Source organism: Pararge aegeria, chromosome 8 (genome assembly GCF_905163445.1).
Source record: "Pararge aegeria chromosome 8, ilParAegt1.1, whole genome shotgun sequence".
NCBI lineage: Eukaryota > Metazoa > Arthropoda > Insecta > Lepidoptera > Nymphalidae > Pararge > Pararge aegeria.
In genome coordinates this window covers 13,432,718-13,445,903 of record NC_053187.1, presented here as the reverse complement: position 1 = coordinate 13,445,903, position 13,186 = coordinate 13,432,718, and the positions used below count along the sequence as shown (strand labels likewise).

Below are 13,186 nucleotides of genomic sequence, written 5' to 3'. Positions count from 1 at the left end.
TCTTGTGTGAGCGATCACTGGGTTGATTGACCGCATCGGTTCGATCTTGCACTTAGGACTGCGGCAGGTAGCGGACAGAGCGCTTTTGTGCAATGGATGTGATTGTTAACAGGGCCCCGAACACTCTTCGGCTCGTTTGGAGCGCTTCTTGCAGATGAGCGCCGATGATCCTGACTACATGCCACCCGAGAGCCCTGACTATGAAGGTAATTCTATGATTAGCAGATCCGTGACTATTCAAGTCACATCGTTACATTCCTGACGTGTTACTACTGGTGGTTTTATCTGCTCAAAGTATCATACAGAATAATGTTGCATCAAATTCTTGACCTTACAATATATAATTGCAAGTCGTGAATTTTAATTTACTTTGTCGTCATGAATTCTTAAACGAATGAAAACAGTCCTTTTAAGTTTTTAAAAGATGGCTTTCATCATTCCTAAACATAAACACATTTATTAATTTCGTTAGAACCACGCTAGAAGTCACTTACGAACTTAATTTTAAAAACAGCTCTACCCGCTGTTTCGCCCATACATAAAGTTACTACGATAAAGATCACATCAACAAATTCACTACCGGATTAAAATAATGTTTGTAGGTTTTTCGAGATAAGTAATTAAATACGATTTGTATGTAATCGAAATATCGCAATTATAATACTGGCATACACTTTTATCACTAGATGGCGCTCTTTCTTTTCCATACAAATCGTAGTTAACTTTCACTTGGTTGAATATGTTCACGTAGGTATAAACCTCAAACTAGGCATATTCTGTCCAAAAAAAAGTCTCACCAGTACATTGGTCCAACATAGTTACTATTTTTATTTGATCCGTTATCACAATATAATTTTTCGCTCCAGTTCGTCAATTGCACGATTGCAACTGGATCGTGGCCAACTGCTCAACACCCGCGTCCCTGTTCCACATCCTGAGGCGGCAGATCGCGTTGCCTTTCCGCAAGCCGCTCATCATCATGACACCCAAGTCGCTGTTGCGACACCCCGAGTGCAAGTCCAACTTTGATGACATGGTTGAAGGCACTACATTCAGGAGGTAATTGCTAAGTTTTCTATATTTCATAGTGCATTATTGCATACAAATAAGCTACCTTTAGCTATTTTTATTTAGTCCACTTTATACGTAGCTTTAGGTTTATCTTATACTGACGTTACTTACAGCTTAGAAAAACAACACAGGATTTTCATGAAAATAATCCAGTCTTATATAGAGAGATAGATCTTTATTGCAGAAATTAAAAGTAATATATATATATATATATATATATATATATAATATATATATATATAAAGTGCACACAGGCGGTTAAATTAAATATCTCTTAACATATATTGATATTTACATATATACATGTAAATATAATATATATAAGCTTACAAAAAACAGACACTATATCATATTAGAGAAATCAAATTCTTTTAGGCGATTTTTAAATATGTTTACTTTCACTGACTGTCAATCTCTTTCTATTTTAGAATATAATTTAGTCTAGATTAGTAATAGAAAAGTTTGAAACAACAGCCCTTTGACTATTTAGATTGATTCCTGAGGAGGGGCCAGCGGCAGAAAACCCATCGAATGTTCGCAAAGTAGCGTTCTGTTCCGGCCGTGTCTACTACGACTTACTGAAACAGCGTCGCGATAGGAATCTCGAAAAAGATATCGCTATTGTCAGGTTAGTTTCTATCGTCAAGGTTTCCTTCTTTTAATTGAAGTTAGAAATACACATGAGTATATGGTAACGCTATCTAAAATATAAACGGTATGACTTAACGTACTGACACTCGAAAGATTTAACGAACATCAAATGCTATTGTTCGACTTTCAATTGTTTTTAGGATAAAAAAAAAACTAACTTGCAATCTCACCTGGTGGTCATTGATGATGCAGTCTAAGATGATGAGCCGGCTTACACGGCAGTTATGTTAAACATGTACTCTTGTACAAATACAATATTTAATACCGGAACTCTAAATGGCTTGGTGGCCGGTAGAAACTAGCCACGGCCGAAGCAAAATCAGGAAAAATTCAGAAATCCCCTGCCAGGGATCGGAACCTTTCATGTCGAGGAAGTCCTGGGTTCCGGCGGTAACTATTTGAGGTAGTCAAAGGAATTTACAACGTTTGCTTACTCAGGTTGGAGCAAATATCGCCGTTCCCGTACGACCAGATCAAGGCGGAGATCGCCAAGTACCCGAACGCCCAGCTGGTGTGGAGCCAGGAGGAGCACAAGAACATGGGCTCGTGGAGTTACATCGAGCCGCGCTTCCGGACGCTGTTGCACAACCAGAAGCAGATCAGGTAACCTTCCGGGAAATACTTCGTCCCAGGTTTCTCTTCTCAAAAACATAACAATATTATTTTGAGAACAGGAACCACAATGAATAAAATTAAAAATAGGAGCGGTTTCGTTCGAAAGAAAGCTTGCTTAGACATTCGTATCAAGGAACAAAGAACATTAATGGGATAAAGCGTTTTCCTTGTGTGTTGACTGGGTTGATTGACCGTTCGTGTCCGATCTAACGCTTAGCACAGCGCAGTGCACAAATTCAATCTTTTGAAGTTTTTTTTATCACACACACGTGCGGAAACCGTTTAGATAGCGGTTTTATTTACATGCTGCAATTTGCTCAAACGAACAGTACACTCCCAAAAGTCATCGGTTATTCCGAATACTTTTTGGGTTTTGCACTCTATGTACACGTTTTAAAAATATCTAGTTTTATTTTCGCAGCTATTGCACTATTGCACCACTTGATTTTTGTATTGAAGCTTATCGAAAGCAAACACTCATATTTAAGACGTGTGACTATTTTATCCTTATTTTATACTGTCTTGTCTTGTTATATACCAATAAACTGTCAAATAAGTAAAAGCCTTTATGTTTGTGGCCTATTATTAGTAAATATATTTGTATTGGTACATGCAGGATGTAACATATACACCGGGACACGGGAGTGCGTATATATAACATATAACCGTAGCTAGCATTAACTAAAGTATCTGAATATACAAGAGAAATATAGGATAAATTACTTATATATTATAATATACAAAAAAATAGCTTAATTCCTACACACAATTGTTGAATTTAGCAATCACTTCGAGTGTCATGTCTCGGGCGGCACCATCAACAGCACGTGAAATATATTAGCTTAGCGAATGAAAAGCAAAGCAGTTTGAAAATCTAAATTTCAAACGTAACATTTTAATAATTCATTTATGTTATTCGTCTTTCGGATGAGTTAAGAGACGTAATGGTTGTATTAAATAATTTAAAAAAAAAAAGTAAAAGACCGAAAGGTAGAAATTTTTTTGGGCACCAAACAGCCTCAATCCCTCTCTGCTTGGGATGGATGGATGGCAGTAGAGCATACAAATCAATACGCTGATGAGGCAGTTATTAGAAAAATTCACTAGAAAAATTCCGTCCCCGCCTGCCATCCGTTGTATCTAAAATTATAGACGTGTAAGTAATTATACTCCATGGAAAAAAAATCACTGTTTGATGAACATTGAAGCGTATGGGCTGAGCTCATTGGATCGTGGCATAGCGTAGGCATGAAATATATTATTTATGGAGGAACGCAGTATTAATATACAATGTCGTGTATAAAGTCCCTACTGTGGTGTAAAAATAGTATATACTTGTACAAATTTTTTTGAATACATTTTTAAATAAAGCCACCCAAAGATACCCTGCATCTAAACATTGAGGTCTGAAAGTTATTTATTACACCATACTTTGTGCAGGTGATTGCGTTTAACTCTCTTCACATAGCTTCACATCTCAAAACATATTTTCGCACAGCTTTTGTACACTCACGACGCGTTTATTACACTGATTTTGTTTATGGCGCGTTTGGAACTTTTGGTAGATTTTTTTTTATGATGATAAAAATCATCGTTTCACAATAACCCGAGAGTCATAGATTGGTTTCAAAAATTTTTGATTTGATATAAATTTTTAAGAAATATTGGATAAGAGCTTATTTCCAAATATTGAAAAATAGCAGCAGTTACGCGGACGAAGTCCGCGTGGAACTTTCGATAAGTTTATATCATCATATCTCACATTACAATCTTTTATCCGCTATTCTACGTCGGCCTGACTGTGCTGTTCAGTTCCGCCAGGCGTTATATATTGTGTTATAATCTAAGGGTCATCTTGTAGTTAAATTCCAATCTCAAGAGGTTGCGCTATCAAATGTAAAAAAAATCTATCTGGTTGTTCCAGAGACTCGTAGAAAGTTTGCTTAAATATACTCGACCTATTCCTACACATGATTATGATAACGAATGTATAAGTTTTTATAGAGTACCTTAATATAATATATATACAATAATAGCTTGCAGTTTTTATTGTTGGTATGATTACATAATCTCACGCATAATTACAATTTATACAATCAATATAATTTTGAGGTCAATTATTAAAGTATGCCGTACCCAAATTGCATTGCAAAAATCTTACTGTCGTTTGATTATCGCAGTTTTAACTTAAATTTGTTAATTTTGAGGGTGCCCTTTAATTTTATTGGTTCACTATGGATTCCATAATAATCACAATTACGTTCCTGAAAAGATTTTGAGATTTATTTCATAATATTTCTGGGGCTGACAAATAACCAAAGAATACTAAACTGATAACTTTAATTCGTTTTTCAAAACAATTCTTGGCATAAACTGTCCCTTACCAAACGTTCAAAAACGACAAAACATATTTGCAATGCTATTCGACTCTAATCATGTACGCGCTAGGCTCAAATGCCATTTTAAATTTTGGCCTTAACGAACGATCATCGCGCCATAACATTCGGCCATTGGTTACAGGCCTAAGTCCCAATCACAAACCGGCGGTTGGTTTAGCCAACTTTTCGGGAAAGCTGAGGCACCCCAAAGTGATCAAACGGGACCACAAACTGAGACCGTACCGCGTACCATTAGGTGAGGCCAGTTCAGGAGAAATATCTTCATTGTTGCCGCCGCTTATCATGTTTTCTTCAGCTTTTTATGTTTTTTTTTTACTAAAAAATCTAGTTTATTGATTCCTAGTTCAAAGTTTATTAGTTGAAGACATCGATGATTTTTTGATCCAGTTAACTCAAAACTTAGCTAATTATGAAAAACGTTGTTGTTACTATTCTTTAAGTTCTTTTTAATTGAGCCTCAAGAAATAATTTAAACCAAAATAAATTTTTAATTTATAAATTTGGTGAATTCTCTAATTACATAATCTTGTTCTGTCTGTCTTTTCTGTTTACATTTCATCGCATCATTAACTTAGTTTATTTTTTACTTTATGTTTTATTATTTGTCAGATGTTCTTTATTTCTTTACGTTTTGTTATTTGTATGTAGTTTCAATAGCCTTTATCTGCCATTTTATAGAGATGGCCAAACTTCATAATTTTAACTTTCGCGCCTCACATTACGCATTTATTTTTTGTTAACACATTTTTGAAGTAGAAAAATTGCAAGCTATGTATTTTAATACACACAGTTAACAAATGAGAAACGTTAACATTGCGGTGACGATACCACAAAACATTAGATGTAAAATCGAGTTTTACCATTATTCGTGCCTCGTTTAGTTTGAGTGTATATCTTAATTTGCGCAAATGACCTTGATATACCAGTTTATGATTGGAAAGATTTCACAGGATGAAGTCGTACGCATAACTTTGTTTTGTCCGTAGTGTGCGTATAAAGCACAACTCGAAATGACGCCACATCATGCTTGTTGCGTCTAATTCTAATTGCCTTGTAAATAAACGGGGTATAACATTGGGATAGTTATGCAGCGTTTTATCACATTTAAACTCAACAACATTTCAACTCTTGTAAGGGCCTTACAAGATCACACAGTAAGGGCCTTACAAGATTGTTGTTTAAACAGACATATAATATCCAAAACCCAGAAATCAACTCAAAACGTGGTTTGTCTTGGCGAAACGTGGACGTGACTTCAGGTCCATTTTATATTATTAGTATTCCAATTTTGACCCATATTTTCGACTAAATCTATAATTTCTTTAAACTCTGTTATTAAGTTTATTATTGCAGTTTATAAAAGGCGAACGTGTGAGAAAAATGAGTGTTGTTAGTTACACCATTAAGGCCAAATTTCTAGGTTGAATAGAATAACAAAATAGGTACTCTAACGTGCAGTAAGGTTTTCTTAGTTATTTATTTAATAGTATTACCGATTATTTTTGACAGGCAACCAAAAATTACAAACAATAAAGTGGACATGTAAAAGTGCACCTAGAGGCCACGTAGCATTTTAGGTCGCGTTTTAAATCGAATCCCGTCATGTCATGCTTCTAATGGGTATCCTGACTTTGTGCGCTTATATTTAATTTTTGTTTGCAGCTACAACGGCCGGGCGACAGCTGCGTCCCCCGCTACAGGATCCAAGGCAGCCCATAATAAGGAGCTCAGAAATCTCCTCGAAGAGTTTTGCGTGCTATAAACGAATAATATCGAAAAAATATTTCACCAACCATACTATTAGCCACCGTCGTCAGTAAAGTCCAATTGTTAACACATTTAATTGATCGAAATTAAAAAAACGTAAATATCTGAACCGCCATCTTGGAATTATTCCGACATAGATTAAATATTAATTACCTTTGTATTTTTTTTTTAAATTTGGTTTTAGTTGTAACTGTCAGTATTTACAATTCTCTTTACTTTTAGTTAGACTACTTAGATAAATTGTAATTTATTTATTCAATGTAGCGTATTATATACGTTTAGTAGGCACTATTTATTTTTATTTTTTTAAATCGATACAGTAATGTTATATGTAGTGTCCGTATTAGTAAATGTAATTAGAATTACGCTATTAGAGCTGGAAATGTAATGTAAATAAATAACAGTTAGTTTTTTTTTTTAACGATAAATTATCTGAAGGGTTAAACGTTCCTCTGGCATAGTCGAAGACTTTAAATGGAGCTGTGAAAATTACCCGTGGTTTTATAATTATAGTTTTGAACTTGCTCCGTGCGAGTGATTTCAATACAAAAAATAAAAGCTATTTTTTTTTAAATTTCAATCTTCTAACTTGTAATCCGTAGTTGCACTCCAAGCGATATTTAATGAGATATTACTAGTTAGTTATTTAAACGTCATAACTATAATTATTAGTTTTCAAAACTGGACTTATCTATCTAATAAATAGTAGTATTACGTTAACGGTTATCAGCAATGTGATGTTAATATATTTTGCGACCGTATCCTCTTCGTATAGTTTTAGTTTAATAGTTACCGCCGTACTGGCATCTTGTAAGGAGCAACACCAAACTTTAATTGTTATGCGTATTTAAACTAACTTGTCTGTAAAATTGTCAATGTTATTCTTTAAATGTATAATATTCTGTAGGGTTAACGCCTTGTTGCATTTGAGTGATAAACTGTCGTCGTCAAGAACCAAAGTTTAATTTTTATTTAACAAGAAATTTTAATAACTTGCTATTATTGAAATAACTTCTAATAACGAAGTTTAGTTGAATACAGAAGAAGGTCGAACTGTGTCTGTGACTGTATTTTCTTTTTGAAAAATGTATGTACTTAAAACTAACTTTAATTGTTTTCATTTTCCGCTAAAGAAACTTGTGTTATTTTTGAAAAATGCTTAGCATTGATGATTCGTATGCAAATGTACAAAAAATAGAGGATCTTAATTATTTCATGATGCAACGTCAAAAAAACTGTTAGTTTGCAATAAAAAGAACGTATGTGAAAATTCCAGTTATACTTCGACAAGTTTATCGCCAAATGAAATAAGCTACAAACTGTTGTACCTAGTAATAAACAGTTATAAACTGTCTGGTTTTTATTACGTGCATTGTTGTAACTAAATTATCATACGTATATCAAAACACTGGCTTTGTACTAGCTTGTATTATACGCACGATTTTATTGTTAAAACTATTTTGATCTTCGTATTTTGGAACTCGCTCAGGCCTGAAGGGAATGTATGGCAGGGATTGAAGAATGTTTTGTATGAGAGTTACACGTTTGGCCGGCCGCCTGGGTTATTTATTGCTACATAGTTTGATCTAGTTACTTTACAATAAATATATTATATTCAGTAAAGTATGTTTTTTATTACGCTGTCTTTCCTCTATTAAAAACCTATACTAACTGTTTCCCGCAATTTCATACGCATATAACTTATTTGTGCCACACGAATGTTGCACGTCGCATTGCCCGTTGCTAAGTTTCTGAGGGTTGTAGCATAGAGATTGTTTATAGCATTCCGTAAGAAGACCTTACATATGCAAAAACGGCTTAAATCAACTTTTAGTTCCGGTCAACAGCTTGTTAACAACAAAAACAGAAATCTTCCACATTACAAATTGAGTATCTTAAAGGAACCAAATTTGTAAGAATCAGTGTGAATAGTTAATATGTATTAAAGCGTAAAGCAAGCGTGTCCCATCTTTCAGTAGTGTGGACTAACCTAGACGTGAAACAAGCCTCGAAAAAGAAAAGGGCCACACTCTTTTTATAATATATATATATATATATATACATTCCTATGACCATGAATGGAAACATCCTACCTTATTTAAGTAAATTGAAAAAGCAAACCTAGGACACATTCCCATTAGTAAATAATTATAGATGGGCCCTACCTATTTAAAAAATAAAGTTTTATTAGTAGCATGTGTGTAAGAAGCAACTAAGCTATCACAAGTCCTGTTAAAGGATTTTTGTTTTTAACTGAAGCTTACTCTTTGTTATTATTCTCGATGTTCAGTTAACGGCCGGTTTACGTTAACGTTTTGACGCATTGCCTAGCACGGTCAGTCTGGTACCGCGGTTCAGTAGTGGCTGGCAGTAATGGTGGGTCAGTAACAGATGCGAAAGATAGAACGCAATTCTATAAAACATTAATTTAGTTATTATAGAATGCTTTTAGCATTCGATTTCTTGGAACGAAGTTCCTATCATGTTGTTTTTTCTTGTTTGATTTTCCGATGGACGTTGGGTGCTAGAATGGTGACCTCGACCGATAAGCATAGTTGGTAGACCCCAAATAGGTTGACCAACATCATTAAACTAGTCGCAGGGAGCCGCTGGACTTATAATACCAACGACTATTATATTTACCTAAGTAAGCGGCATCGAGAACGTGGAATGGGGAACTCCCTACAAAAGACCTATGTCTAACATTTAATGCACATTGGCTAACATGATGCCCCTTTATATGATGTGATTGATGTAAGTACATACACATGAATAGTAATTAATCTTTAGGTAGATAGTATTAAGAACAAAGTAAGCATTACTTTCAATTAAAAAACATTATGTAACATAATGCTGCATGGATTATCAAAACAAACGCAAACAAATCCACATAATGAAAAGCGTAATACATCTCCGTCCTTGACGCGCCCGCGGCTCACCGCACGCTTGGAGCACTTTCAAGATTCTTATCATACGCTAGTCTCGTTTCAGCTCACAAAGCGTCCCCGCGCCTATTTATAAAGCGCGGTTTCACAGGGCCTCACAAAACGCAGACCGCGCGAAAAGGTGCGAAGATTAAAGATCTTATCAGCTCCTAGTGCGTTCTGCACGTCATACGGGCGCTATAAACATCTTCGCCCTTTCTGAATTAATGTTGCGTATTGTGTACAGTATTTCTCATGAAAAGATGCGGGTGTAGATAATTTCAGTTCCTCCATATGGGCACCGTTCAGTCTTTTATCACATAGACTAAGCGATATCCATGTGTAACATAGGTAGGTATGTTCCGAGCCATTAAAAAAATACCTACCTACCTAGATTTATAAATGGCGGCCGATGTCGTTTCGTTTCGATGTCTATTTCATTCGCACAATCCAATATTGAATATTGTGAATATCGAACCAACTATATCAGTAAGTAGGCGCTGTACCTAGACTTCTTTAATAAAACGATGGTTAGATTTGTTTCGTAACATGTAAAGCAGAGCACAAAAATGTTAAAAAACCGGGGGTCTGTTTTCATTTGACTCTACAACGATTGACCTTGACTATAAATAATAAGTGACAATTGCAATCCTTTCAGATTGGCCGACACTATTCTAATAATGAGTAAATTACACAATTTCAAGAGGAGCCAGGTTAAGGTACCAATAATAGGTAGGTATCTATCGTACACGTACCTTACTAGGTACGTATACAAATGGCAGGTATTTGACCAGGAAAGAGATATTATAACGATGGAAAATCTGTCTCATACGAGTTTAAATCCTTCAGGGATGGCATCACTTTTATGCATGTATAAATAGCACTGATCGGTATCCGTCAGTCTGTATACATAGTAAGTTCCTAAAAACCACTTTTGGTTAGTTACCTAATTGTTTCTGAAGCTTCTGTAGATATATTCACGTATCAATTTGAATCTCGTTTTTTATTCCACCAAATGTAAGCTCTTGTGATCTCACCGTGATTTAACCACTTGGCAATTATATTAATCCGATCGCACCATCATGCCTACACGCTAAATCGCTTGGCGGCCCGTCTTTCTTGGTAGGATGGTTTTAAGCCGAATCCTCTCACTAAAGTTAATTCCCAAATTGAAAGAACGCACGAACCCGAGACCTCATCTTATAAAACAACAGCGCCCACCACTGTACCAGAAAGGTCGTCGTTTGCGTACACATAATACCTACTATCTTTACATGCAAATCCTGCATGCTGTAAATCTTGTGACGTGAAAAAAAAATCAAAACCACTGTCCGTTATTTACTTCATTGCATTAGGCATGCGAAAATAGTGGTGGTTCATTCATCTGAACCTCGGCGAAGATAGGTTTTTTATTATTTAGTAGGTAGATGCGATGCGGTTGAAATCACAACACAATAGCGTATTTATGGGTATGAAAGCTTTATAAAAAGACTACGCAGGCCTTTGTGAACGCATTGAGGCGTGCCTATTAATCCTCTATGCTGAAAATACTGCGCTAACAGCAGCGTTGCAAAAGTAAAAAACGGATAATTATTTATTATAGATAATATTATACCTACACTTCTATAACAAACCGCGGATCGTAATGGATAGGATATTATAAAGGCTCCGCTTCACTTTTACTAGTGTTGCCCAAATGCAAGAACAAGACGAGACTTAGCCAGTCTTGGTCTTGGTCTTGCGCCAATACACCTGGTCTTGGTCTTGGTCTTGGTCTTGCGCTCCCAGTCTTGGTCTTGGTCTTGGTCTTGCAGCAAGAGTCTTGCAAGTCTTGCAATTACCTATTAGTCTATTACTATTTATTAAAGTTTACTTTAAATCTTAGAAAAACGTATTAGAATTGGAACATTGTGAGCTTGAATTAACATAGCCATAGTAAAGATCAAGCAGATTAATAAATAACTGAAGATTTGATAAGAAATTCGAAAAATCAACTGACCTATATGTCGTTTTCCATGGAACTAACTGTTTCTTAATAAACATTTATGATTTATAAGCTTACATTTGCTAAAACATGTAAAAAAACAAATTAATTACAATAACTTGACTGTATTTTAAAGAACAATACTTATCTGTCTAGAAAGAGATTGAACCCTCAACTTATAAGAAATTTAATAAAAGAGTTTTACGATTTATCATTTATTTGAATAAAAAATAAAATACAACACAAATCAACAGCTTTATCATTAGGTTATGATACTTTATATCAATTCTTTTGACCAAGAATTAATACAAAGTAACCATCTGGCTGACTCATCACTTAACCTATTTCTATGTTTTCTAATTACTAATGATGCTTTAGAAAATAACCTCTCAGCAGGTACTGAAGTTGCAGGTATTGAGAGAAAATCACCGGCCATTTTCGATAAAATCGGATACTCTGTCTCATGCGTCCTCCACCAATCTAAAATCACCAATCTGAAACTTATTTATTCTTTGGAACACCTGTAGGTACTCTTAAAATTCGAAATTATTTTGCATGAATAGTGTCAAATGTTATGATTTCGGCGCGGCGGCAACGATTGTTTTAGATTTCAAAAGAAGCCGCCGGCGCGTGTATCATAACCATGTACTTCCGAAAAGCGGCAAATTTCTTTGAGAAGTAAGTACAAAACCTTTGATGCCGCATTATCAAAGTGCCGATGGTTAAAACATAACTATGCATGCACTCAGTTTGATTTTAATAGATATTTTTTTATTCGCTATGTTTATGGTATTAGTCGTAATGCGCATAGGTCCAGTTTTTCATATTCTTTGATATAGTTTTTTGCGTCTCATAGAATTCCTAAGCGTACCTACCTACCTATACACCGAACTGTTACACCTAACTACTCCGTGAAATAGCGCTAAGTCCTAGCTGCAAGACGCAAGAGTCTTGCAGGCTATGTCTTGTTCTTGCTCAAGTCTTGCACGGTCAGTCTTGGTCTTGGTCTTGCTAAAAATACGCGGTCTTGTTCTTGGTCTTGGTCTTGCAAAAACGCAAGAACAAGACCAAGACTGCAAGACCAAGACTGAATTTGGGCAACACTAACTTTTACCAATATACGATTATGTATGATTATATTTGCTAATGATCTAGCAAATAGATTGTCCCAGAATTGGTATAGTTTGGCCACACAATGGCAAGTATTTCAGATTTAATAGGTTCAGGTCAATGTGCGGCCGTAAAATGAATGATGGTTTAATTTGACGGCATAAAAACTATCTTAGTGTAAATAAAAAAAACAGGCAACTGCGAGTCGATCTCGCTCGTTTCCGTACCACCTAAGTACATATATTTATAAAAATGAGTTGCTGTTCGATAGTCATAGTAAAACTCGAGAACGACTGGACCGATTTGGCTAAATTAGGTCTTGGAATATTCGTAGAAGTCTAGGGAAAGTTTAAACGCTGAGAAAAAGGATATGGATGGATTCCTAGGCATACATTAACAGTAATTACCTAAAAGTTGGAGAAACGTTTTTTTTCTATAGACATCGACGAAATTATTAAGAATTCAATTTGTGCTATGTCTAGGTGTAGTGAAAAGGAGCATAACTGTTTACAATTTCAACCGTTTTAAAGATAAAAGACGGACACGGGCATAGTAAGTTCGCTACGCGACACGTCCTTAATAAAGTTGCATGTTGCATGTGATTTTAGAGCTGTCTTTTTTATTTCAGAACAAATTATGGCAGTGGTTTACTCAAAAACTATTAG

At 35.3% G+C, this 13,186-nt stretch overlaps 1 protein-coding gene across 5 annotated transcripts in view; it reads left to right on the top strand.

Moving 5' to 3' along the window:
* The window catches only part of LOC120625710 (2-oxoglutarate dehydrogenase, mitochondrial), a 46,238-nt gene extending 38,112 nt beyond the window's left edge, over positions 1-8,126 (top strand). For all 5 annotated transcript variants that reach the window (XM_039892858.1, XM_039892859.1, XM_039892854.1 and 2 more), the window contains 5 exons: positions 113-206; positions 867-1,059; positions 1,562-1,699; positions 2,161-2,325; positions 6,399-8,126. In XM_039892858.1, coding sequence (XP_039748792.1) covers positions 113-206; positions 867-1,059; positions 1,562-1,699; positions 2,161-2,325; positions 6,399-6,498 — 690 coding nt within the window. In that variant the 3' untranslated portion in view covers positions 6,499-8,126. The remainder of the gene's footprint in view (positions 1-112; positions 207-866; positions 1,060-1,561; positions 1,700-2,160; positions 2,326-6,398) is intronic.
* Positions 8,127-13,186: the final 5,060 nt, after the last annotated feature.